The sequence below is a fragment of the Rhinoderma darwinii genome, chromosome 3 (genome assembly GCF_050947455.1).
Source record: "Rhinoderma darwinii isolate aRhiDar2 chromosome 3, aRhiDar2.hap1, whole genome shotgun sequence".
NCBI lineage: Eukaryota > Metazoa > Chordata > Amphibia > Anura > Rhinodermatidae > Rhinoderma > Rhinoderma darwinii.
The window spans coordinates 147,571,796-147,598,537 of NC_134689.1; the positions used below are offsets into that span (position 1 = coordinate 147,571,796).

At 41.6% G+C, this 26,742-nt stretch overlaps 1 protein-coding gene across 3 annotated transcripts in view; it reads right to left on the minus strand.

Moving 5' to 3' along the window:
* Nucleotides 1-6,107: 6,107 nt before the first annotated feature.
* CEP83 (centrosomal protein 83) overlaps nucleotides 6,108-26,742 on the minus strand; it is a 37,334-nt gene continuing 16,699 nt past the window's right edge. For all 3 annotated transcript variants that reach the window (XM_075856837.1, XM_075856839.1, XM_075856840.1), the window contains 9 exons: nucleotides 23,536-23,650; nucleotides 22,326-22,470; nucleotides 21,742-21,891; nucleotides 19,912-19,987; nucleotides 14,335-14,492; nucleotides 12,497-12,626; nucleotides 10,309-10,412; nucleotides 7,645-7,828; nucleotides 6,108-6,375 (listed from right to left, as the gene is read on the minus strand). In XM_075856837.1, the coding sequence (XP_075712952.1) occupies nucleotides 6,169-6,375; nucleotides 7,645-7,828; nucleotides 10,309-10,412; nucleotides 12,497-12,626; nucleotides 14,335-14,492; nucleotides 19,912-19,987; nucleotides 21,742-21,891; nucleotides 22,326-22,470; nucleotides 23,536-23,650 (1,269 nt within the window). In that variant the 3' untranslated portion in view covers nucleotides 6,108-6,168. The remainder of the gene's footprint in view (nucleotides 6,376-7,644; nucleotides 7,829-10,308; nucleotides 10,413-12,496; nucleotides 12,627-14,334; nucleotides 14,493-19,911; nucleotides 19,988-21,741; nucleotides 21,892-22,325; nucleotides 22,471-23,535; nucleotides 23,651-26,742) is intronic.

Here is a 26,742-nt window from a genome sequence, read left to right on the forward strand (position 1 = left end):
GAGTGACGTCACAGATCTGCACTGTCACAAGCTGGGCGTTCTGAAGAGAAGAGGATGTTACTTCTCATCAGAGCGCCCAGCTAGTGAAAGTATTAAAAACGCCCCGATGTACGCACATAATACACACCCACTTGGACTTGTACTTTTAAACACACCCACTTGGACTTTTGCAAGCCTCATTTGCATAACTACAAAAATGGTCATAACTTGGCCAAAAATGCTCGTTTTTTTTAAATAAAAACGTTACTGTAATCTACATTGCAGCGCCTATCTGCTGCAATAGCAGATAGGGGTTGCAAAATCTGGTGACAGAGCCTCTTTAAGCTGTATTTCAGCCATATAAGATTCCATGTTTCCTTCCTTATAACTTAGATAAACGTGAGGGTAATTAATCCAGTTATTTAAACTATAACATTTTACTCCTATGCCGCCTCAATATATCTGCCCCTCTCCCCTTATCTTCTTCAAGGTTTAGTACATACATATACTCCGTACATCAAGAACACTTCCATGTATATAACCCATGTGTGTGCGGGATCAAACATCCACTGCATAGGGACCCCTCATAAAATGCATAGTGCAATCATGTAAACTCACTGTCCCCTTCATATAACACATGGTCCTCAAGTCAGCGTCGAGGAGATCGTCCATGTCTGGTGAGCCACTCATCTGCCGCCTCAGGGGTAGTGAAAAACACGGATCTCTCTCCATCCACAACTCTCAGTCGCGCAGGGTACGCCATAGAATATGGGATCTGACGCTCCCGAAATTGTCTCTTGACGTGCATGTACGAGGCCCTCTGTCGTTGTAGCTCCGGGGAAAAATCCGGGAAAATGGACACCGTCGTGTTCTCCACTCTGATCTCTCCTTTGCGCCTTGCCGCCTGCAGCACCAAATCTCGGTCCTTGCAATTTAGCAATCTCGCCAGCAATGGTCTGGGATTCGCCCCGGGTGGTGGTGGTTTCGCTGGCACTCTGTGCGCCCTTTCAACTGCAAAGGCCATTGAAAATACTGTATCCGGAAATAGGTCTTTCAGCCACTTCTCCACAAATTCATCTGGTCTGGGCCCCTCCGGCCTTTCAGGGAGGCCTATTATCCTCAGATTATTTCTTCTCAGTCGATTCTCGAGATCATCTGCTTTTTGGCGCCACAACTCCACTTTTCCCGACAGGTCTCTCAGCGTGCGCGGTACTCCTGCCGTTACATCTTCCAGGTCCGAAACCCTTGTCTCAACCTGAGTTACCCGGTCTCTCAGATTATGGAGGTCCTGCCGCATCAGACCAACATCCACCTTCACCTCCTCCACCTTCGTTGTTACCGAGGTACGTGTCTCCAGAATCGCCGCCAGGAGCGTCTCCGTCACCTGCTTCAGCATTAACTCGGGGGGCACCGCTTCCACTGCCTCGGCGAATGCAGCAGGCCGTCTCTCCTGAACATGTGCCGACGAGGACTGCTCCCCCCGGGCGCCATCTTGTCCCGAGTTCCTGGCGAACTCTTTCAGTTTTTCCACCGCTCCCGATGTCTTGGAGGGTCCCATATTGTGCCGAGTGGGTTTCCTACCCTTCTTTCTCAACAGGTAAGGAATTTTGGCTGAAATACTTTCTCCACAGGATGAAATACAGGGTTCAGCACACGGAGCTAAGGTTCAGTGCGACCGCTCACATCCGTGCCTGGCCACGCCCCCTTATAAGTATAATTTAGTTAAGGTGGTGTATGTGATTAATAATAAAAAAAAAATAATATATATATATACACACACACACACACACACACACACACACACACACACTGGGCCATTTATATGGATACACCTAAATAAAATGGGAATGGTTGGTGATATTAACTTCCTGTTTGTGACACATTAGTATATGGGAGGGGGGAAACTTTTCGAGCTGGGTGTTGACCATGGCGGCCATTTTGAAGTCGGACATCTTGTATCCAACTTTAGTTTTTTCAATGGGAAGAGGGTCATGTGACATCAAACTTATCGAGAATTTCACAAGAAAAACAATGGTGTGCTTGGTTTTAACGTTACTTTATTCTTTCATGAGTTATTTACAAGTTTCTGACCACTTATGAAATGTGTTCAAAGTGCTGCCCATTGTGTTGGATTGTCAATGAAACCTCTTCTCCCACTCTTCACACACTGATAGCAACACCGCAGAAGAAATGCTAGCACAGGCTTCCAGTATCCGTAGTTTCAGTTGCTGCACATCTCGTATCTTCACAGCATAGACAATTGCCTTCAGATGACCCCAAAGATAAAAGTCTAAGGGGGTCAGATCGGGAGGCATTTCTTCTGCGGTGTTGCTATCAGTGTGTGAAGAGTGGGAGAAGAGGGTTGCATTGACAATCCAACACAAAGGGCAGCACTTTGAACACATTTTATAAGTGGTCAGAAACTTGTAAATAACTCATGAAAGAATAAAAGGAACGTTAAAACCAAGCACACCATTGTTTTTCTTGTGAAATTCTCGATAAGTTTGATGTGTCACATGACCCTCTTCCCATTAAAAAAACTAAAGTCGGATACAAAATGGCCGACTTCAAAATGGCCGCCATGGTCAACACCCAGCTTGAAAAGTTTTCCCCTCCCATATACTAATGTGCCACAAACAGGAAGTTAATATCACCAACCGTTCCCATTTTATTTAAGTGTATCCATATAAATGGCCCACCCTGTAAATCTCAACTGTTGCTTCTATAATTCCGGATTCATGAATGCCATTGTAAAGGATCTGCCAGGCACAGCTTCGGGGTTAACGCCCATAGGTAATCAGTCGGCACCTGAGTCTATGTCTCGGAGACTGACTCCAGCTTCCACCACTCAGGCTGGCAGGCTTAGGAGTGGGAGAACCTATCGCAGCCTGGGCAGACTCAGCTAGCTCCCGCCCTCGGTCTATTTATACCTGCCTTTCCTGTTCCTCCTTTGCTTGTGATTCTTCTCGTGTGGTTTCCTGGCCCAGCTACAGCTTCTGACTATTTGATCCTGCTCCATACTGACCCTGGCTTACAGACTACTCTCCTGCTCTGCGTTTGGTACCTCATACACTCCTGGTTTGACTCGGCTCGTTCACCTCTCTTGTTGCTCACGGTGTTGCCGTGGGCAACTGCCCCATTTCCCTTAGCTTTGTGTACCCTTGTCTGTTTGTCTCGTGCACTTACTGAGCGTAGGGACCGCCGCCCAGTTGTACCCCGTCGCCTAGGGCGGGTCGTTGCAAGTAGGCAGGGACAGAGTGGCGGGTAGATTAGGGCTCACTTGTCCGTTTCCCTACCCCTATCATTACAGCCATTCTTGACGAGATAGTTCAAGGATCCCCAGTGATGCCGAGGCACCTGCCAATAGCCACAACTCATCGGCCTAAGGCAGTATTTTGTTAAATTCAGAGATTTCTGTATCTTAGAAACCGAGTCAATGCGATTTTCATTATGCTATATGAAACTGCATTTAGGAGTGAGTGTGTGCGGTCTATTCATCATAGAAATAAGAGTGCTGTAGGGGTCAATAACCCGATATAAACTGCAGTATTAGCCATACTTGCCAAGTTTTGCAAAGGGATATTAGGGAGATTTCGAAATGTGGTTTAGAAACCAGCGCACAGACATTTTTGGCCATATGCTCTGCGGATTCATGTAGGGCACGTCTCTAACCTACGACACTTGAATCACAAATCGTGCATATGACCTTCTTCATCACATCCCAAAAGGAATACAGATCCCAGATTATACCCCCGGAACAAAAACACAGAACCTAGAACAGACCCCCCTAAATAAACAGACCCCAGTCTTCTTAATACAGCCCTCAGACCAGACCCCATATTAATAAATCCCCAAGATCAGACTGTTCCTGCAGTCATCTTCACTTACAGGCACCATGGCCGTGGAAAACATCCTGTCTGCAGCAGTGTCTGTGAGGGCGGTGCCTGGGAGTATAGAGGACTGCAGGAATGGGGAGAGGTATGATTTAAAGAGGCTCTGTCACTTGTTTAGTAATGCCCTATCTCCTAGTTAATCTAATAGGCGCTGCCACACTGATAACACTAGTGAAAATTGTGTCCCAAAATGTTTATTGTTTTAAAAAAGTTATAAGCTTTTTTTTAAATTATGCAAATGAGCCTTTATTAGACAAGTGGGCGTCAACACCAGCGATTCTCCTGAGGTGGAGCTACCACACAGCCTCTGACACAGTGCGAGACTGGAGGGAAGGAGTATCAATTCCAACAGCCATATCTCAGGCTGTGGACCACTTAGAACAGAGGTTCTGGTGGCATATGAAAGACGAGATTCTAATCTTTCATATGACACCAGGATCGCAGTAGCTGTGAAACAACCAGATATTGCCAGCTTAATACACAGTCAGGAATGGAAGCTGTATACAATATGATCACGCTATGTCGCTGGGCAGGGAAGGGGGAGAAGCTGTATTCGGACTGGACAGCGTCATACAGAAAACATTACACCGCCCAGAGTGAAAAGAAAGAGTCACCTCCCATTTGGCAAGTATAGCCACATTAGCATATTTAGAAAAATGCACATAAAACTTTGCAAATAATAAACGTAAAAAAATTTACACTGTAGTTATCAGCATCACAGCGCCTAATAGATTAGTTAGGAGATAGGGAATTCATAAACTGGTGACAGATCCTCTTTAAAAAAAAAAAAAAAAAGAAGAGGCGCGTGTGGCAGATTTACCATTTCAAGACAGTTGGCAAGTATGGGATTAAATAAAGTAACATATGAATGCAAATATCCAAAACGCAAGCGGATTTGGAAAGCTGCATTTACCCAACACTCCAGGCTCCCCTTTACTGAGATTCATTTGGCTCAGTGTATGGGTGATGATGAATGATGATGAATGATGATGAAAAGTAAAGGCCACCATCCAGACTTGTTTTAAAGGGTTCTCCGAAGTGTATATAAAAAGGAAAGTAGATCCAGAGTTTTATATATATATATATATATATATATATATATATCTTTTACTTGTTTCTCTTAAAAAGTTGCTCTAGAAAAAACATACATGTACAGACAATATATATAAGGTAGCAAGTGCACTGAATTTTTGGTACTCATTCGTAGCCTGTATCCAGTATCGTGAGGTAATTCGATATTAACAGCAGTTCATGCGTGTTTATAGTGAATAGAGAGTGTTCATCAATTTTTATATATCTAGGGATCCTTTCTTGTGAGTAACCAACAGGTGCTTATAGGTGACCAACAGGTACAAGAGTGCGGGGCTCAATGCCCCCCTACCCGTATAGATGTCATCCGTTTTCTCTGATAACCTTTTAAGCTTGGTGTCCAGTGGAACAGGAAAAAACTCTCTTGGTATATGTAAACGCTCGTAATATAGATCAAGGGAGACACTTGCTACCTTATATATATTGTCTGTACATGTATGTTTTTTCTAGAGCAACTTTTTAAGAGAAACAAGTACAAGTTATATTTTATATATATAAAACTCCGGATCTACTTTCCTTTTTCAGTGTATGGGTGGCAATTTTTCACACTTGTGGTTTTCTTGACGTCATGAAAATAAACTATTCATGCGCTGACAACCTAATGGGATTGTTAGTTTACAGAGCAGCCAATCTGAACAAGCAGAGCTGCAGTGTAAAGCACACGGAAGGTACAGAACAGTATCAAGTGCTTGCATTTAGACTTTCTTACAGATGGAAATGGCTCCCCGAGAAGTTGAACTCGACATTCTGGCACGTCATCCAAATTAAATAGGATGAAATATCAATATATAGGAAAAGAATCACAGAAATTGTGCAATACACCACCAAAAGGATACAAATTATTTTGAATTTACAAGACAGCACAGCTGCGTTTAAATATATTGTAAAAAAAATATCTTACCAATACAAATCGAAAAGACACGGTCAGCGGAATCTGCCGGCATCCTCATGTATATGGGGAAGGACTCCACAGTGCTACAGTAACAATATCAGTGCATAAGTGCACGGCAATAAAATTGAAAAAGTATATACCCATCAAAACTGACACATATACAAAAAGAAAACCCAGTAACCGCTTTTTTTTCTTATGAAAATGGAAAACCCCTTTAATGTTATTAGTTTCCAAAATGACACAATCAACATGAATTTGACATAGTTTTTTTTTAATAGAATTTTTACACACCAGTGCCAGCTACAATAAATAATTTTAATGTACAACGGTCTGGAAACCATGTTCTGCTGTTTCACTAATCTCTTCTTCCTCCACATGCTTTTGCGGATACCCAGAGCTGATGTTTTCAGGTTTGCTGCACTCGGCAGGAGGACCAAGTTCTTCTAGTTGTCTCTCCTGGGTTACCTCCAATTCCTCAAGTCTTTTTCGTAACATGGAAAGTTCTTTTTGATGCTGCTCCTCCTGCAAAAAGAAAACAAGAAAAAAACAAAAACACTGCATATCTGTTTTACAGTGGCCAGATATTACATGCATGTGTATGGATATATGTACTAAAGGGGTTTCCCAGTAATCAAATTTATTACCTCGCCACAGGATAGGTGCCAAGTGTACGATCGCTGGAAACCCCCCTAGAATGGGGGTCCCGACCCCGTTCCTCCTCACTGCACGATCGCAGTGGGACGGATTTTGAATGGAGCACTTGGCTATGTTCGCCGGCCCATAAACATTGAATGGAGCGGCAGTGCAAATGCACAACCGTGGATCCAATCAGAATCCTCGTTACTGCTACTGTGCAGTGAGGCGGAACAGGGTTCAGGACCCCCATTCTAGTGAATGGTCAGGGGTCTTAATAATGGGGCCCCTGTGGATAGTTGATAAATGTGCTTAGTGGGAAACCCCTTTAATTCTTAAAGACACAGAGTAGTAGTGCGCTGTGTATCACTGCCACCCCATTCTATGCATCGTCCCATTCTGAGGGTCCTCTTACACGGCCCGACGGCGAGCGCCAATCAACGAGACGTTACTACGATCGCTGGTCCCCATACATTTTTATTATGTTGGCGGCACGTCTCCCTGTTTACAAAGAGAGATGTGCTTCCGACAACGCTAATATTTTACTGCTGCATAAACAATACGATCAGCTGATGAACGAGCATTTGCTTGTTCATCGGCTTATGGTTGCCCTGTTTACATTTATGATTAGGAACAAGTGTTCTATGAACACTCCTTTGCCCGATAATTGGCCCGTGTAAAGGGCCTTAACACTTGCATTGTAAATTATTTTTTTTTTTTTAAGTAAGAACCCATGGGAAAGATTTATCAATAGCAGCGCACCAAACAATGGTCTCTCCTCCAGTGCGGTGTACATAGATTCATCAACAGGGCATACAACCTGTTGATAAATCTGTTGGTATCTTAGAAAAGTGTTAAAAAACAACAACAACCTGACTTGGTTTTATTTAAGAACGGGTCAGAAATCTTTCATAAACAGGTGGTGCTAGGCTAGATCCCAACGACTCACCCACTTTTTTCTGACAGTCGCACAAGTAGGGTAGGGGTTTCTTAAATACAATTTGTTGTTCGGCAGAAAGCCACATTTTTCAATGTATTCATGCCAGAAATCGAAATCTTCCCAAAGGTTTTAAAATACCAGTTCAAAAATTATGTCCTGGAAAATAAAATGTATACTGCTGCAAACTCAATACCATTATCTTACATATCGCTGGTTACCTGCACATTTTGAAAAGAAAACGCCTCTGGAACCATTGTGGATGACAGGTAACTGGATGTCTTCAAGTACCCAGAGGCTCCAATATTTGGACCAAGTATTAAAGTGCGGAACTCATTATGTCTGCGCTGAAGATCCTTCATTCTTTTCTGGAGACGTCCATATTCTTCTTGGGGAATGTTCTGTCTAAAGTAGCAGCGGATATTCAGAAATGCATGCATTGTGGCCGATTATGGTAAACACAGAAAACAGTAATTATTCATTAGGCAGCGCTTCGTGATGGAGGACAGAAAATAAAGTGCCAGTTCTCCACGCTCCTGTGGAGAATGCCATTGTTACTTTTTATAATGTACAGGGGCTAGATAGTGCATATTTTCTACAGTACACTATTACGGGCATGAAGCCACAATATTGACATACAGATGACCATTCTTATTACGATTACTATCTAAGGCAGTAAAGAAACAAAAAAACATTCACATCTATGTACTCAAATATTAGCCACTATTGAAGCCAGTTAGGATGTTGATATTATTCCATACAAGGTCTATATGACAACACTGCACCTAGCGGAAATCAGAAAGAAACATGACGTCATCAGAAACCCTCAGGGCTGCTTGAAACTACAGGCCCAAATCATGTGGGTTTACTTCAAATTTTGGTGTACTCTAAAGGATAAATGTTTATTTTTTGCAATGAAATCTGGTGCGGAAAATCTGCAGTGTATACGCTGTGTTTGTTCCTACCGTTATTGAATGTGGAAATTCCCAACAGTAATAAGCCTACCCAAAAGTTATGCTTACTTTTCTTAAAAGTTAAGGGTTTTCTATACTTTTCAACATTGATGGCATATCGCTATGACTGGGAACTACTCATTTATTAACGGTACCTTTGCACTACATTTTTTCTATTGTTCATTGGCTCATTGTTGATTTTGTTTCTTCAAATGCAAAACAAAGAAACTAATTGGTTTTCATTAAAAATGTCCTTCCATTTTGTTGCTGTAGAGTCTGTGCAGCTCCTGTATATAGCTGGCTGTACTGCTGCTTCTGACGTAGATCTGACAGCACACTGCTCCTGTCGACTCAGGGCTGACGTAATCCGATCTTTCCCTCCTTTCACTCACTGTTGGGTCTCTTCACACACCATTTTTTTAAACTTTTAAACGCTGGTATAAAATATCATAGATTTCAAACGTTTTTCATTTTTGATGCCGTTTCTTTCGTTAGTAAAATTTGAACACGTGTTTTTTCTGCCGTTTTTAAAGTCGTTTAGAAAAGTTGATCAGAAAAAACGCCCCTGAAAAACACACCATACCCATAGTATGCTACATTTTGGGGAAAAAAAAAAACTGCCACTGACCCTAAAAAAACACCACAAACCAAACCGCTTTGTATGTAATGTTTTCTATATTTTGCTATAGACTATAAAGTAATATCTGGAGACAGGGTTTTAGACATAAAAAAAAAAAAAAAAGCAGAAAACGCCAACGAAAAGCGACAGCAGCATAGAGGCAAGGGGAGGAAGTTGTACAGAGAAGGCAAGAGTATAGAAAAGGAGAAGAGTACCTAGGCAGTATTCGTAAGTGGAGGGAAGATTACATACGCTATAGATAGGGAGAAGAGAACCCACAACAGAGTGTGCAGAGGGGAATCACACAGGTTCTACTGTATGACAGTATAGATTGGTAGGTGAGCAGAGAGAATGCAGGCAGAATCAGTGTTCGTGTATGCACAGCAAATTATACAGGGACTGTATTAGAAGGAGAAAGCGGAACAGCAATAAAGCTGTACAAGTACATGGCATCTAGCAGCATCCTAAAGTCACAGGCCTTACAGCCAACATGTATTACTGGGAGGGATTTGCCCACATGAGTTAAGTCTAAAACTAGGAGCAGGTTGCAAACTGCATATCAGGAAGCATGAAAATGAATGAATGAATGAATGAATGAATGAATGGAGATAGCAGCCTAACTTTTTTTTTGTAACTCCAGGTAACCACTGACATGTAAAAATATTTTTCCCCCCATATCAAAAGGTGTCCATTGCCTACACTTTAGGTAATAAACAAAAAGGTGCTTTTGTGATGTAAATTCATAAAGATGGTGGTCCCAGCAAGACATAACTAGACAATCACTACTCAAGTTTCTCATTGCCTATTGGTTGTAGTGTTACGGTAAACAACAGGCACTACAAAGGAAAAAAGGCACAAAGGGCTTTGAAACAAACCTAAATTTCTGCTGGTCTTAAACTTTTACATTTTGAAATATTGCTGAAAGTTTAATATTTTAAAATGTAAAAAAAACAATGAAGTGAATGGCTCATCCATGGCCTCTAGCTTAGTACACACATTGGAGTATACAGAGAGTGTTCACATTGGTAAATGGCTTCTCTATTCAGGAGCTGTTCATTTCTTCTCAATAAAGAACTCCTGGAAGACACTTTAGCTGGCAAATCCCGACAACGTTTACTGGATTCACAAACGGACTGTCTGATTGTCGAAGTAAGGATCTGACTGGTTGGATTTCGGTCTTATGTCATTTCACTTATTGCACACTTAGCCATGTAAAATATACATGATTATGAAGAAGTCATGGCTCAAAGCTGTTGGCTGAAGTATTGTTTCCAAGAATAGAGTGCTGTGTCACAGTCAAGAAATCCACTCACCTATTTAATATAGATATTTCCGTCTCAAGTTCCTCTTTCTTTGCCTCCAAAAGTTCTATTTTTTCTTTTAATTTTCTGCATCTATTCTCATGTATATTCTTTCTCTGCAGGAGTAATAAAAGTGATAAATCATTAAAGAAAAAGTCTGGAATGATACGACTGTCCAACGATTAAAATGTACAATGTGTTATTTGAATATAATGGTGGTTTCTCTTCTGCTGTTGCATCAAGACATTTCTTTGAGAGCAATAGAGTTCCTTTACACACCACGCGCTACCATAAATTTCTCTTTTAAAAAAAAAACCCGTATATAACCTATAATGGCATGTTCACACACAGCAGATTTGGGGCAAACATTTCTGCGAAGTTCCCATACATCTGAATTGGGTTTGTAAAAATCCATGCATATCCTACAAACCCATTCAGCAAAAAAGAAAAAAAAAACCAAAACTGCCAATTGTAAAAATAACCGGATCAGACAAAAATAAGCAAATAGTTCATAATAGTATTCCACAAAAAAAAAAGAGAAAGAAAAAAAAAACTACTGTTTTTGCAGGCAATTCTAGAAAGTAGTACATTTTCAAATATATTTGTGAAAAATCTCCCTTACATTTTCCTTCATCATAGTCCTGCTGCCGAGCACCTAGGACCACCTAACTTAAAAGTTAAATTTTGCGGCAGCGGCGCTGATTGGTAAGATCAATAGGGCGTCCACTGAATTCAATAGTTAGTTATTAGCAGCCCCCTTATGAGAGGTCATAATGAGAAAAGAGAGGTTTACTTAAAGCAGACAAACAACTTTAATTTAAAATACATGTTCTCATAAAAACATATGGGCTACTGTCCATTTTTTTATGTTACATAATATCTGATTAATATGTTATATGGATGAAGTGGAAGTAAAGTGAAACTGTATTCCATCAATAGCACATACAGTAATTTAAATTCCCTTAAAGCCCCCACATGCTCCTTGATCAAAACAGATCTGCATGTAAGAGTAAAAATGTTGACGTGATTCGGGCGTTTTACACCTCGAATTACGCCTGAAAAATGCCCCTAATACGTCTACAAACATCTGCACATTGCTTTCAATGGGTTTTACAGTGTTCTGTTTCCACGAGGTGTAATTTTACGCGTCGCTGTCAAAATACGGCGCGGAAAAAGAAGTGCATGTCACTTCTTGGGACGTTTTTGGAGCAGTTTTTCATTGACTCCATTGAAAAACAGCTCCAATAACGGCTGTAAAATACGCGAGTTGCTACAAAGACATCTGAAAATCGGGAGGGGTTTTCGCCTGAAAACAGCTCCGTATTCAGACGTATTTTGCGTTTGTGTGTGAACATACCCATAGAATAATCCAATCTTTAAACCCCTTAAGGAAACAGTCAATTTTGGCCTCGAGGACAGAACAATGTTTTTATTTTTTTCCTCTTTGAATCACAGAGCTTATAAATGTTTTAATTTTTGTTTGACGTAGCTGTGGGAGACTGTTTTTTGCGCGAAGAGTTGTACTTCATGTAGGTGCCATTTTTTGGTACATATAAATTATCGTTTAATTTCTATAAATTTTTATTTTGGCAAAAATGCAGAAAAAAAAGAATTTTTTTTAAAAGCATACACTAACATTACTATTTTTTTTATTATTAATCCCATAGGGGTATTTATTATTTTGAGTTTTATTTTTTTAACTTTAATGTACTGGCATATATCTATACGCCAGTACATTATCTCCGTACTGATAGTAAACAGGCAGTCGTTGGGGCATACCGAAGTATGCCCTAACAGAAGATATGGTCAGTCCGTCAATGAACCCCTGGGCTCTCTGGCCATACAAGGTATGTCCAGCGATCACATCACAGGGATTTCCTGTGATGCGATCAAAGGGTAGTCCCCCTTCTCATTTTCCCTTTGAATGCCGAAATCAGCTTTGATCACGGATTGAAAGGGTTAACGGCAAAGAGAAGAGGTTTCTCTTATCTTTGCCATTAGAGCAGGGCTGCGGCTGTGTATTATAGCCGTTGCAACGACCCTGATTGCGTAGGCACACTTGTTGTGCCCGCGCTATCAGCATGGCATCTATGCTTATCATGATGCGGCAACGTCCAGCTGCTCATGACGAGCATAGAAGTCATGCGTCCTTAACCGGTTGAAGGTGGAACTGCAAAATAATGAACAAAATCTAATTTACCTTCTTTTGGGCCTCAGCTGCTCTTTGCATTTTCTCTTTAACCTGCTTATATTTTTCTTGTAGCTGAGACAGCTCCTCCTGTAATGTGTGTTTTACCTGTAGCCATTCTATTTGGTTGCCTTCTAATTCTCTGCACAAAAGAAATGAAGCAGCCAATCAGAGATATATACAAACCGCCTTAACTACATACGCATACGTTTTTTTTTAAAGAAATATCCTTAATTTCCCTTTAAGGATAATTTTAACTTTTCATGTGACTTTTCAGAAAAAGCGGTTATCTGCTTGTGCATGAGGAATAACAGTATTTCTGATCATTATAGGACTTGTATATGCAATTTTTTTTTAGCAGTTTTCCCCTCTGCGGGCTGTCTCACTAATTCTCAGTTTTCTCTGAGCAAGTGGGTGGAGCCTAACTGCTATCATGTCTTCTATACACACAGGAGGAAAATAATCCTGCTCTCCTGTCTCTAGCGATCACATAAATAGAAGCTGCAGCAACACGGAGGACATTATACAACAGTAAGGAGCAGTGTAGCTGAGAATCCAACACTGGGGTGACATAAATCTTACCAGCAGCCTGTGTCTCCTCTCTCTGCTCCCTCCTCCCCACTCTATAAACTTCTATGGACAGCGTGTCCATGTCTCTCTCTCCCTGCTCCCTCCTTTCCCTCTCTATAGACTTCTATTAGCAGGCAGTGAAGAGACACACCCGCAGTCCATGTCCTCTGCTTTGTAACTAGAGATGGATTTTGCATGACAACAGAGGATGAACAGCAGATTACAGGAATAGACACACCTAGTGACAATAACGTCACACAGAATTTGCATGGATAAAACAACTACATTTTAACAGTAAATAAATGACAAAGTTGATGTCCATCAGGTATACGATTAGATTAGAATAAAATGTTTGAAAAGTTAGTGTCCATTTAAAATCTGCAAGAATTCAGAAAACAGTGCAAATACCATCATTCCTGGAATCCATATGGACACAAACTTCTGTATTGTAACATTCATTAAAGGGGTTGTCCGAGATAAAAGGACAGTGTTAATGCTTGTAATTTATAAATATAAATAAATTTGTAATATACTTACTTTTTTCCAAAGTGGCCCTGTTTCCAGATCCTGCCGTGGGGTACTTGACAGGTGATGTCACTCTCTGGCCGCTGCGTTGATCTTCAATTCTTTTCAGGGTATATGACACGTCACTTGTGACGTCCCCGGTATGGGATGTTCTGTTGTAATGTGCATGCGCGGTACCTGCTGTTATCTCGAGAACAGCAGGGACCGCGAGAACAGCAGAACAGCCCGTACCGGGCACGTCACAAGTGACGTGTCGTATACCCGGAAAAGAATTGAAGATCAAAACAGCGGCCAGAGCTAGTGCAGAGAGTGACGTCACCCGTCAAGTACCCCACGGCAGAATCTGGAAACAGGGCCACTTTGGAAAATGTAAGTATATTCCAAATTTACATTTATAAATTACAAGCATTAACACAGTCATTTTATCTCGGACAACCCCTTTAAGGAGGTAGTACACTTTGGACAATCTCAGGAAGGTCCCCGGACAATAAGCTCATCCCAGGATGCCATGCTTCTGGGACCCCCAGAAATCAACTGTAATCTGTGGGGAAACTTGGCATGTGTTCAATTTACCTGCAGCACCTCCACAGGGGGAATGAGGCATTACACAGGTCCTATAGAAATCCTGTGCAATGCGACTTTTGAGCGGTAGCAGGAAGAACTCGAGGTGTGCATGAGAGGACATGGGCCACATGTAAGTGTATTGAGTTTTATTACCAAAACAATCACCATTAAAAGAATACAAGTAGGCTTACTTTTCGGCATCCTGTTGGGCTTTTTCTGCCTGGCTTCTAGCACAACGATTTTCTTGTTTAAGTCGTTCTACCATGTCCCGGAGTTTTTCATTAGCATGTAACAAATTGTTTTCTGACTCCGACAGGGACAGTACCTGAGTTCTTAAGTCACTAATTTCCTGCAAGTGAAAGTGAACAGAAAAAAAGAGAACACAGTTAAATAAATAAATAAGAGTGAAGTTTAGATTTGGCTATATTATTGACGCACATAACTTAAACCTTACATTGAAATTCCCAAGTTATTGCAAATACTAAGAGAATAGGGAATGAAGATTTAACACCTTAACGACCGCCCACCGTCTTTTAATGGCAGGCAGTGCAGGCGCTTCGTCTACAGTGACATCTTTTGGCGTTGCTGTAGAAGAGGGTGATGAGTGCTCCTGTGAGTGTTCATCCTCTAAGCAGGAGCTGTAACGAACAGCTCCTTATCTTCGAGGAGCCTGCTGACTACAGCTGGGTTCGGAAAACATTTGGACCCCAGCTGTTTAACGCTTTGATCGACGCGGTCCGTGAACGCGGCAAGATCAAAGGGAACTCACCGCGTTGATCTAGTCATTGGAAACCTGGTGACGTGATCAAACACCGGGGAATCCCTCTGCAGTCAGCCCTGGGGACCTAGAAAGGACCCCAGGGCTCTCTGTTCAGTAAGCCTGCTGTTCGGGCACACTATGTGCTGCCCTAATAGAAGCCTGTGTCATAGTGACACAGTATGATGTATTAGCATACAGGAGTATGCTAATACATTACAAGTAAAAAATAAAGTTATAAACAAAGTTATCCCTTAATCGGATTTTTAAAAAAAAGTGACCAAAAAAATAAATAAATAAAAAAAAGTCCCCAAAAAAAAAAAAGTCATTCTTTTGCATAAAGTATATGTTATTGCCCCTACACTAAATAAAAACAAATTAGGTATCTAAACGACTGCAATAACCTGAAGAATTAATCTAATGGGTTGTTTAGCTTGAAACGTGAACGGGATAAAAAAAAACAAACAAGAAAATCTATGCAGAGTATCGCTTTTTCTTATATTCACATCATAAAAATAAAAAAAATTCTACCTCCAAACTATGAAAAAAAGTAATACTATTTCTTTTGTTTTATAAAACAAGGCCTCATCAATGAAAAAAAAAAAAAAAAAGTTATAGCTGCTGAAATGCAGAGGTAAAAACTGAAAAATGTAGCTGGTCATTAAAGGAACAGTGTCACCAACATTTTTTTTTTATATCAGTTCTCTGTAAGGCTATGTTCACACGGGGTCTTTTGCCGAGTTTTTTGACGCGGAAACCGCGTCGCAAAACTCGGCAGAAACGGCCCGAGAACGCCTCCCATTGATTTCAATGGGAGGCGTCGGCGTCTTTTTCCCGCGAGCAGTAAAACTGCCTCGCGGGGAAAAGAAGCGACATGCCCTATCTTCGGGCGCTTCCGCCTCCGACCTCCCATTGACTTCAATGGGAGGCAGGAGAAAGCGTGTTTTCTGCCCGCGGCGCTCAATGGCCGCGGGCGAAAAACGGCGCGATAATTGCTATTCACACGGAGTATTTTGGGGGAGGAATATCTGCCTCAAAATTCCGTTTGGAGCTTTGAGGCAGATATTCCTCCCCCAAAATACTCCGTGTGAACATAGCCTTAGGGTTTTATTAAAAACGTTTATATTTGTGTGTTTGTGTGTTACTTTTTTCTATTTTTACACTTTTTCTTCCCTATGGGGGCTGCCATTTTTTTTTCCATTTCTGCATGTGTCGATTAACGACACACACAGACATGGAATACGGCAGCTCCAGTCCCATAGGGACTGCGAACGGGGCCCGTTCCATCCACTATGGTGTACGCCGTGTGTGTGGGAACGGCGCATGCGCCGCTCCCACACAGTCCGATTTGAAATGCGCGCCGTATGGCGCCATTTTCCTGTGGACCGGAAGTCGCGGCCGGGCAGTAAGATTACTACTTCCGGTCGCAGCTTCCGGACTTTTGCACATGGAGCAGCGGCAGCAGCAGCAGACGGAGCGGACGGACCGGAGGGAGCGGCGGCGAATGGAGCAGGTAAGTGATTTCTATGTATGTTCGTGTTTCAGTGTGTTTTACTAGTGTACGTAAACCTTCTACACTGTGTGTTAGCTCAAAAAATGGCGACACACAGTGTAGGAGGTTAGACCGTTCAAACCCCTCGTTTCTCCCGGCACTAGCCAGGATAAAGGAGGGGGGGATTCTGAGAGCTCACTAGAGCGAGGGATTTATATTTGTAAAAAACACCAAGACTTAGAGAAAATTAGCAAAAATGTATCTACTTGTAAAACAGATAGTAATACCACACAAAATACTTACTAGTTTGTATTTCCCATATGTCTACTTTATGTTTGCATCGTTTTTTGAACATTCTTTTCTTTTTCTAGGACGTTACAAGGCTTAGAACTTTAGCAGCAATTTCTCATATTTTCAAGAAAATTTCAAAAGCCTATTTTTTCAGGGACCAGTTCAGTTCTGAAGTGGCTTTGAGGGCCCTATATATTAGAAAGTCCCCATAAATCACCCCATTTTGAAAACTGCACCCCTCAAAGTATTCCAAACAGCATTCAGAAAGTGTTTTAACCCTTTAGGTGTTTCACAGGAATTAAAGCAAAGTAGAGGTGAAGTTTACAAATTTCATTTTCTTTTTTTCGAAAATTTATTTGTAATACATTTTTTCTGTACCACAAAAGGTTTTACCCAAGAAATGCAACTCAATATTTATTGCCCAGATTCTGCAGTTTTTAGAAATATCCCACATGTTGCCCTAGTGCGGTAATGGACTGAAACACAGGCCTCAGAAGCACCTAGTGGATTTTGGGGCCTCCTTTTTTTAGAATATATTTTAGGCACCCTATCAGGTTTGAAGAGGTCTTGTGGTGCCAAAACAGTGGAAACCCCCCAAAAGTGACCCCATTTTGGAAACTATACCCCTCAAGGAATTTATCTATGGGTATAGTTAGGATTTTGAACCCACAGTTTTTTTGCTAAATTTATTTGAATTAGTATATGAATAAAGTAGAAAAAACACCAACATATGTAAAGCAATTTCTTCCGATTATAGCAATACCCCATATGTGGTAATAAACTGCTGTTTGGACCCACAGCAGGCCTCAGAAGAGAAGGAGCACCATTTGGATTTTGGATTTCTGATTTTGCTGGAAGTTTTCAGTGCCGTGTCGTGTTTGCAATGCACTGGAGGGGTGAAAGCCGAGGAAACCCCCCAATAGTGACCCCATTTTGGAAACTACACCCCTAAAGGAATTTTTCTAGGGGTAAAGTTAGCATTTTGACCCCACAGTTGTTTTGCTGAATTCATTGGAATTAGTCTGTAAAGGTAAAAATCTACTTTTTTTCTGTAAGAACTTAGACATTTGTATTTTTTACAAGGAATAAAGGAGAAAAAGCACCCCAATATTTGTAAAGCAATTTCTCCTGATTACGTAAATACCCCATATGTGGTCATAAACTGCTGTTTGGACTCACACCGGGGCTTAGAAGGGAAGGAGCGCTATTTGGCTTTTGGAGCTTAAATTTAGCTGGAATAGTTTTTGGGTGTCATGTCGAATTTGCAAAGCCCCTGAGAGGCCAAAACAGTGGAAGCCCCCCAAAAGTAACCCCATTTGAGAAACTACACCACTTAAGGAATCTATCTAGGGGTATAGTGAGAATTTAGGCCCCACACGCCTTTTGCAGAATTTATTAGAACTAGGCCGTGAAAATTAATATCAACATTATTTCCACTAAAATGTTGAATTTTTTCAATTTCACAAAGGATAAAGGAGAACATGCACCCCAACATTTGTAAAGCAATTTCTCCCGAGTACGGCTATACCCCACATGTGGTCATAAATGGTTTTTTCATTAAAATGTAATTAACCCTTTCCGAACTGAACAATGTTTTGCTTTTTCTTTTTCGTATTTCCTCCCCGCTTTCCGAGAGCCACAACTTTTTTATTTTTCTGTCAATAGAGTGGTGTGAGGGCTTATTTTTTGCGGGACGAGCTGTAGTTTTTATTGGTACCATTTTTTGGTACATAAGACTTTTTGAGCACTTTTTATTACTTTTTTGGTAGAGCGAAGGTGACCAAAAAACTGTGATTTTGCCGTTTAAAATTCTTTATTTTTCACGGCGTTCACCGTGCGAGTTCAATAATGGTATATTGTAATAGCTTGGACTTTTACGGACGCAGCGATACCAATTTTGTGTATTTTTTTTACATTACTTTAGAGAAAAAATGTGAAAAGGGTTTCTTTTTGGACTTTAAATATTTATTTAATTTTTTCCACTAATAATAACTATTTACTTTTGTTTTTACATATTTTATTAGTCCCCCTAGGAGACTTGAACCAGCAATCGTTAGATCACTGGTAGAATACACTGCAATACTAATGTATTGCAGTATATTGTCATTTTTACAGGCACCTGTAACAGCGTGTTCGCTGTTTCTGTCCGTTAGTCCCGGGTATCAGCTGTAATACACAGCTGGCACCTGCAGCGTATGGCGCGGGCTCAGCGCGTGAGACGCTCCATAGGTCACCCCCCACACACCACTACATGCTATTAAGTCATGGTGCGCTATATATTCCACTGATGTGCCATTTTAGTGCACTATATATTGTGCCCAGTTTGTGCCACAAATACCTCATAAAATTTTAACCGGGTTCTCCCGGGTATGGCGATGCCATATCGGTGGACGTAAACGGCTGTTTGGGCACGCTGTAGGGCTCAGAAGGGAGGGACACCATTTGGCTTTTGGAGCGCAGATTTTGCTTGGTAGTAGCTCTGGCGTTTTTCTGGTATTTCAGTTTATAATGTGGGGGCAAATGTAGACTGGGCAGAGTACATCAGGGGCATAATAAGAGGGTATAATAATGCGGTAAATAAATAATAATCCGCAGATATGTGGCCTTTGTGGCACTTATAAATGGCGCCTGATCTTATCCGCTTTTGGAACACTGCACATTTTGCATCGCCATATTCTGGGAGCCAGAACTTTTTTTATTTTTTCACCGCCGGAGCCGTGTGAGGGCTTATTCTTTGCGGGACAATCTGTAGATTTCATTGGTACCATTTTGGGGTACATTGTCTGGCGTCCGGTTGCCATGGGTACCATCGCCAGCCCCCATGATTTCACATGGGGGCTGCCGATCGGCGCTAAACACCTTAATTGTGGCGTTCAAAATCGAACGCCGCAATTAAGGGATTAACTGCCGAAATCAGCGGCGATGGGCCGCTGATCGGCAACGGGGAATGCAGGGCAGACACCCTGCACAGTTAACCGCCGCTGCGGTGTAGCGCTGCGCGGCGGTTAACTGTCAAAGCACTGACGTTACTGCACGTCAAGGTGCGCGAAGGGACTGCTCACATTGACGTGCATTAACGTCAGGGTGCGGTAAGGGGTTAAAAACTATTGCCAGTGTAATTTCAAAACGGATTGGCTGTTTTTTCAACTAAAACTTAAGAAATTCATGCACTTGAATCTTTGATCTTTTTTCAAAATCAAAACTATTTGTATGCATGTATTTAGTTACCTGTTTTAAGTCTGCTTCATCAAGTTTCTCTTTTTTAATTTGCTCTGCATAGGCCACTTGCTGTTGAAGTTTTGACCTAATCAGAAGACAATAATAAATACAAGACAAAAATTGCAAAAACGATGCAATACAATAGAACAAAGCACCATATACTTCAGTTTGGAACTTTACCACTAAGAGTAGCTCACTGTATGTGGATAAATACTGCTACTATTGAACTAAATGTCAGCTGTAAAAATCTGTTTACAAGAAGCTCCCCCTAGTGGCTGTTTCCAGCAGAAAGGTTTTTATTTTATCATTTAGCAATATGGCTGGTGTGAGTGCGGATCTCCACTGCCATAAAGGAAGCTGGAGGGGCACAGGGATAGTATGGAAAAGAGGGGATGCATGGGGCAACAATAAAACTGAGGAAAAAAGATGAACCATGGGGGCAGCAGAGTGGGAAATGTAGGAGGCGCACAGCACTGAGAAGACATCAGATGAGAAGCCAAAATAAGCAGGGAAAGCTGTAACATACAGCATGCAGCTCCCCCACTTGCATTAACTTTAGGAAAGTTGGGCAGAAAGTTCCTCAAGAACACTTGCCTAAACTTTCTTTTGCTTTAACATTTTTTTTTTTTCACTTCTATGTAAAGGTGTTAATTGATATTCCCATCTTATAACGTTATGGAATATCTCTAGTGTATGCCATAACATTATGATCGATGGGGATCCAGCCGCTGGGACCCCCACTAATCCCGAGAACACAGGGACCAAGTTCCTTTCAGCTTTTTCCCTCCCGAGTGCTACCGTGCATCCACTGTGCTATTTAAGTAAATAAGAAGCATCATTGCGTAGGCAAAGACTGTCTAAAGAGCCACAGTGGTTTAGGTAAAGTGGATGCAAGACTCAAAAAAAAAGAAAAAAAATAATAAATCAATTATGAGAATTTATTCAGGGGCGCAGTGTATGGTTATTATATTTAGGGGCACAGTGTATGGCACCACGAGAATTTTATTTTCGTTTATAGGTTCAAAAAGTGAGGAGCCGAAGACATCCGAGTGGCAAATTCTGCAGAAATGGGTCATGGCCCGGAGAAGTCGTCATGAGTTCTGGACCAGATGGAGAAGAAAAGAGGAAAGAAAACTACTAGAATCAAAAGAGATGTCACCTATGAGTCACTGGATTTATAGAGAATCTGTCACCTCTGCTGACATGTTTATTATAGGAAATCCGTGTATTCTATATCTTTGTGCAGTCCAGGACTGATAGACAAATGGGTGTTACAATTCCCCTTGTCAGGAGGATGTGTCCCTGCACAGTGTGATACGGTCAGTGATGGTTGGAAATGGACAGTATGTAGAGGCACAGCCCTTTGACAAGGGGAACCCGTAACACCCATTCGTTAATGCTTGCACAAAAAGGTAGTGTTAAAAATAGTTACGGCGTGGCAGGGCAGCTGTAGAGAAGGGGGGGGGCTCAAGTTTGGGTAATAGTCCAGGGCCTATGGTCTATCTAATCCGCTACTGGGTATTGCAGTCTTCTTCTCCCATTGAAGTGAAAGGGAGAAAAGGCTGCAATACCTGTGAATCGCTGCTAAATGTGTGTCGACAATTCACAGTGAGCAAGTAGAAATGAAGGGGAAGCATCGCTCATATGAGCACTGCATCCCCTTCAAAACAGCTGATCGGCAGGGGTCCCGGGAGACGGACCTCGGCCCATCAGTTATTGATGGCCTGCCCTGAGGATAGGCCATTTAGGGACTGGACAACCCCTTTAAAGAGATCCTAACATAATGCTCTTTCAAATTGAACTTCATGTTCACACATTACCACATTAAAGCAAAGTAACCTTAAACTCAGAAGTTCTCTTCTAGCAGATTCCTCTGCTAACTGTGCAATACGCAGTTTTTCTTCCAGCTGCCTGATTTCAGAATGTTTTTGTTGCTCTCTCTCTTCTTTATACTTTTCTAGTTCAGATATTTTGTTTTCCAGTTCAAGCCTAGTAGTAAAAACAGAAGCCAATGTGAATAAAAAAAAAAAAAAAAAAAGTCATAGAACAAATACAAAGCCGTAACACTGAGGGTATGTCTACACAGGCTATTTTCAGCCGTTTTTTCGGGCCGTAAACGTCCCGAAAAAGGCAGAAAATTCGGAAGCAGAACGCCTACAAACATCTGCACATTGATTTCAATGGGAAATAGGGCGGTCTGTTCCAACGGGGCGTCATTTTACGCCTCATTTTCAAATAACGGCGCGTAAAAAGAAGGGTCAGTTCTTGAGCGTTTTTTTTTGAGCCGTTTTCCATTGGCTCCAAAAACGGCCGTAAAAAAGGCTGCAAAAAAAACCTCTAGTACCTTGAAAACAGCTCTGTATTTTCAGCCGCTTTTTGTTAAGCTTGTGAACATAGCCTTATATATTATAATTTCAGCTCACCTTTCATCCTGAATTGTGGCAATTTGTTGAAATCCTGCTTCTTTAACAGCCTGAATTTTACGTATTAATTCCCGTTCCTTTTCAGCCAGTAATTCTTTCTGATGTTCCATTGATGCTTTCAGAATTTCATTTTCAGTCCCTATTGCTAAGGATTAAAAACATAACGTAATTAATATTGGTTTAAAAGCAACTTATTATATGTAGAAATGCATCAGCCACACAGAGACTTAGATAAGAAAACTAAAAAGGCACGCAAAATCTGACTAAGGCCCTATTCACACAACAGGGTTTAAAAAAAAAGGGCGCAGTTGGAACAATAGACCCCAAATGGGGCTATTCCCACGACCGACTTTTTGACGGCCAGGGAAACCAGTGCGAAGTGCATGTGAGGAGGATATTTTTTTTGCTCCCTGTAGCAGCGGAATCCCCAATCCTCGGCCACAGCTTCAGCAACGATGTGGCCGATGTTTCCGCTCCAGGAGAAGTCCCTGACTTCACTGTCCATATATGGACACAGTGACTTCAGGGACTTCTGAAGCAGGATCCCTGGTGCTGTGGCCGGTGTTTCCGCTCCAGAAGTCCCTGACAGTCAGGGACTTCTCCTGGAAAGGTGGTGCTATCTACAGAAAGGTAGGGGGGGTGCCATCTATTGGGGGGGGGGTGCTATGTAAAAGAGGGCTGTGTGGCACTACCTACAAGGGAGCTGTGGGGCACTACCTACAAGTGGGTCTGTGTGGCACTACCTACAAGGGGGGCTGTGTGGCACTATCTACAGAGGGAAGTGTGTGGCAAAAAAATGTACAAATGAAATTCATCCGTTTTTAAAACGGACAGGGGAAAAAAAATGGATGCAAAACGGGTCAAAAATCGACAGTTAAAAACGGAAACACTGCCCGGAACGGACGCAAAACGGATGCAAATCAGCCACTCGGACGCCGTCGTGTGAATAGATCCTAACAGTTTTACATTTTTTGTCCAATTTTTATTACACATCTTGACCGCATATATTATAGAGATCTTTATAGCCATCTATAGATGTGTATTTTAAAACCTTTTTGAGATATACATCCAAAATTACAGTAAAAATGGTCTTCTATAGAGTTGGTTCACTCAAAAAAAGAGGTCCAATATGCATAAAAAATTAGGAATCTGTGACAGGAAATATAAAAATAAATATTGTTGTTTTTTTAAACTACAAGCGTTTTATTACCCTCAAGTTGACTTTGAATCCGGTCTTTGTCTTTCTCAGCACCATTCTTTGCTCTGGCAGCTTCTAGTTTTATATTGTCAATTTCAATTTTCTTGGAATGTTTGAGCTCATCAATCTGATGTTAAGAAAATAAATACAAAAAGTAAAAAATCTGAGGGCTTAGCATCAGAGTATGGCTGGACTGACAGGTATGGAAGACCATCAATATTCGACTCCCTGTTACAGGTTAAAGGGTAGCTCCAATATTTGTGTGACCTGCATCTTCCTCAAGAAGTTTAAAACGGACAGCAGAAGGCACAACCTGGAGAGTGGGCGGTCTGGTTGCCCAGTCAAGGATGCAACGCCAGAAGCCTCCCTTGCAAAAAGAGAGGCTTCCGGTGTCATCTGGCTGCCTAAACTTCTGGTGGGAAACATATCATACCCCATCATTGGAAGTACACTTTAATCATATTTTTATTTTAGTGCGAAAGAGTTGACAATTAAAAACAAATTTGTTACTTAGGGGGGGTTATCCACGACTTTTATATTGATGGCCTATCCCTTAGGACTGAAGGGGCCAGGCAAAGAACTGGATGTCTATGACGCTGTACCTGGTAAATTATGGAACGCAGTTGAACATATAAAGCACCCACTGCGCCTAATTAGACCATTTGTCCCTGACTAAACAGTTTTAGGCCTCATTTACACGAGCGTGTGCGTTTTGCGCAGGCAAAAAAACGCCGCGTTTTGCGTGCGCAAAAGGCACTTGACAGCTCCGTGTGTCATCAGTGTATGATGCACGGCTGCGTGATTTTCGCGCAGCCGCCATCATAGAGATGAGGCTAGTCGACGTCAGTCACTGTCCAGGGTGCTGAAAGAGTTAACTGATCGGCAGTAACTCTTTCAGCACCCTCGACAGTGAATTCCGATCACCATATCGAGTAACCTGTTTAAAAAAAAAAAAGAGGTTCGTACTTACCGAGAACTTCCCGGCCGTTGACTTGGTGACGCGTCCTTGGTGACGCGCCTCTCTTGACATCTGGCCCCACCTCCCTGGATGACGCGGCAGTCCATGTGACCGCTGCAGCCTGTGATTGGCTGCAGCTGTCACTTTGACTGAATTGTCATCCCGGGAGGTCAGACTGGAGGAAGAAGCCGGGAGTCAGAACTTTTTTTTTTTTTACACGTTCATGTATATTGGGATCAGAAGTCACTGTCTAGGGTGCTGAAACAGTTTAACTCTTTCAGCACCCTGGACAGTGACTGTCACCTGCCTGGTTCGGTCAAAACGAGTTCGGCCGAACCCGGTGAAGTTTGGTTCGGTCATCTCTAAGACACTCCGTTCGGATGTTTGTAAACAGAAAAGCACGTGGTGCTTTTCTGTTTACATTCAGTTTGACAGCTCTTGCGCGAATCACGCAGTTCGCACGGAAGTGCTTCCGTGCGACCTTCGTGGTTTTCACGCACCCATTGACTTCAATGGGTGCGTGATGCGCGAAAAACGCAGATTTTTAGAACGCCGTGAGTTTTTTTCAGCGCACTCACGCTGAGCAAAACTCACGGACTGTCTGCATGCCCCCATAGACTTGTATAGGTCCGTGCGACCCGCGTGAAAAGCACGCGAGTCTCACGGACGTATATCACGTTCGTGTAAATGAGGCCTTACACAAAAGTCTTTGGTCTCTACAGTTTTGAAGATTTTGTGAAGAAATGTACACGTAGACACAGGCATAGGTGGCATGTAGTGAACATCTTACCGTTAAAAAAAAAAGTGAGGTCTGCTTGGTTCAGACTTTAAAAGCTATGTACACCTTGGAAAGTGATTTTTTATTATTTTTAATAAAAATGTTGGTGTGTTTGGTGCAACTTTCAAATTAGTTTTTGTTAAAAATGATTTTTACTTTTTGAGATACAGCTGCTCTATATTCTCTATACAAAGCAGCTGTATCGTTCGCGAAGACCTGAATCTGTCAGGTCCACGGGACGGATGGGTTCAGTGTCAGCGTGTCGGGTCCAACTGTAATCTATCACATCTAAGTTATGAACTTTCACTGAACCTGTAAGTCCCGCGGACCTGACGGGTACAGGATTCAGCAAACGATACAGCTGCTCTGTATACAGAATACAAAGCAGCTGTATCTCAAAAAGTAAAAATAATTTTTAAATAAAACCGAATTTGAAAGTGGCACAAAACACACTGACATTTTTATAAAAAAATAATTAAATAAATCACTTTCAAAGCCTTTAAGCCGCAAACATGACTTTTATACATTGTTTACAAACCGCTAGTTTGATGAAAATTGCATGGAGGCTCCCATGAATGTAAAGTGCTAAGTGGCATTTTCACAATGTGCTAGGTGTCTACTTTCAGAAAATATATACTGTAGGTATGGGAGTATAATTATATTTTTTTTTCAGTTTTTTTTTTTTTAGATTTGGAAATGTCAAAATTATAACAAAACCCCTGGCAACGAAAGGGTTAAAATGTAGGATCTAAAACTATTATATCTGTATATAAACTGTAAAACGAGGCTCCAAAAGGTAAAGATATGCTTTAAGACCTTAATTACAAGGCCTGAAAAGGCATAACGACCAGTTACATTTTCTGTTTTGCCTCTGTCTTTCAGCAGCCATAATTGTTTTATTTTTTCATTGATTGTTGTGTAGGAGAAATTGTATTTTTATTCTTCGCGGTTTGGGGGTAGAAAAACGTGCTGGGTAAGTTATAGAATTTAATTCTGCTGCGTTTTTTTTATCCCGTTCACATTTCACGATATATACATTCTTCAGGTTATTACGGTCGTGTAGATATCTAATATGTGTAGGTTTTTATGGTCACGGGCCATGGCGATCAAAGGGTTAAACAGCTGGGGTTGGATTTTTTTCCGATCCCAGCTGTATTCAGGAGGCTTCTCCAAGTTCAGGAGCTGTTAGTTACAGCTCCTGCTTAGAGAATGAGCACTCCCGGGAGCGCTCATATGCCTTTGCTATAGCACTGCCAAAAGACTTCGGACCTGCACCACCTGCCAAGACAGTGAGCAGTCAGGAGGGGGTTAAAATGAGGGTACAAGGATTTGCGAAACATAATTAGTATTTTTTTATTGCAATCCTTTTGTACCTAAATATCCATAGTCAATAATTTTTTTCTAATGTTTAGATCTGTGAATCTACCAGAATCCATAGCAGGGCAGGTTTCCCCTATAGGATGACTAATGCAAGCATTTGTTC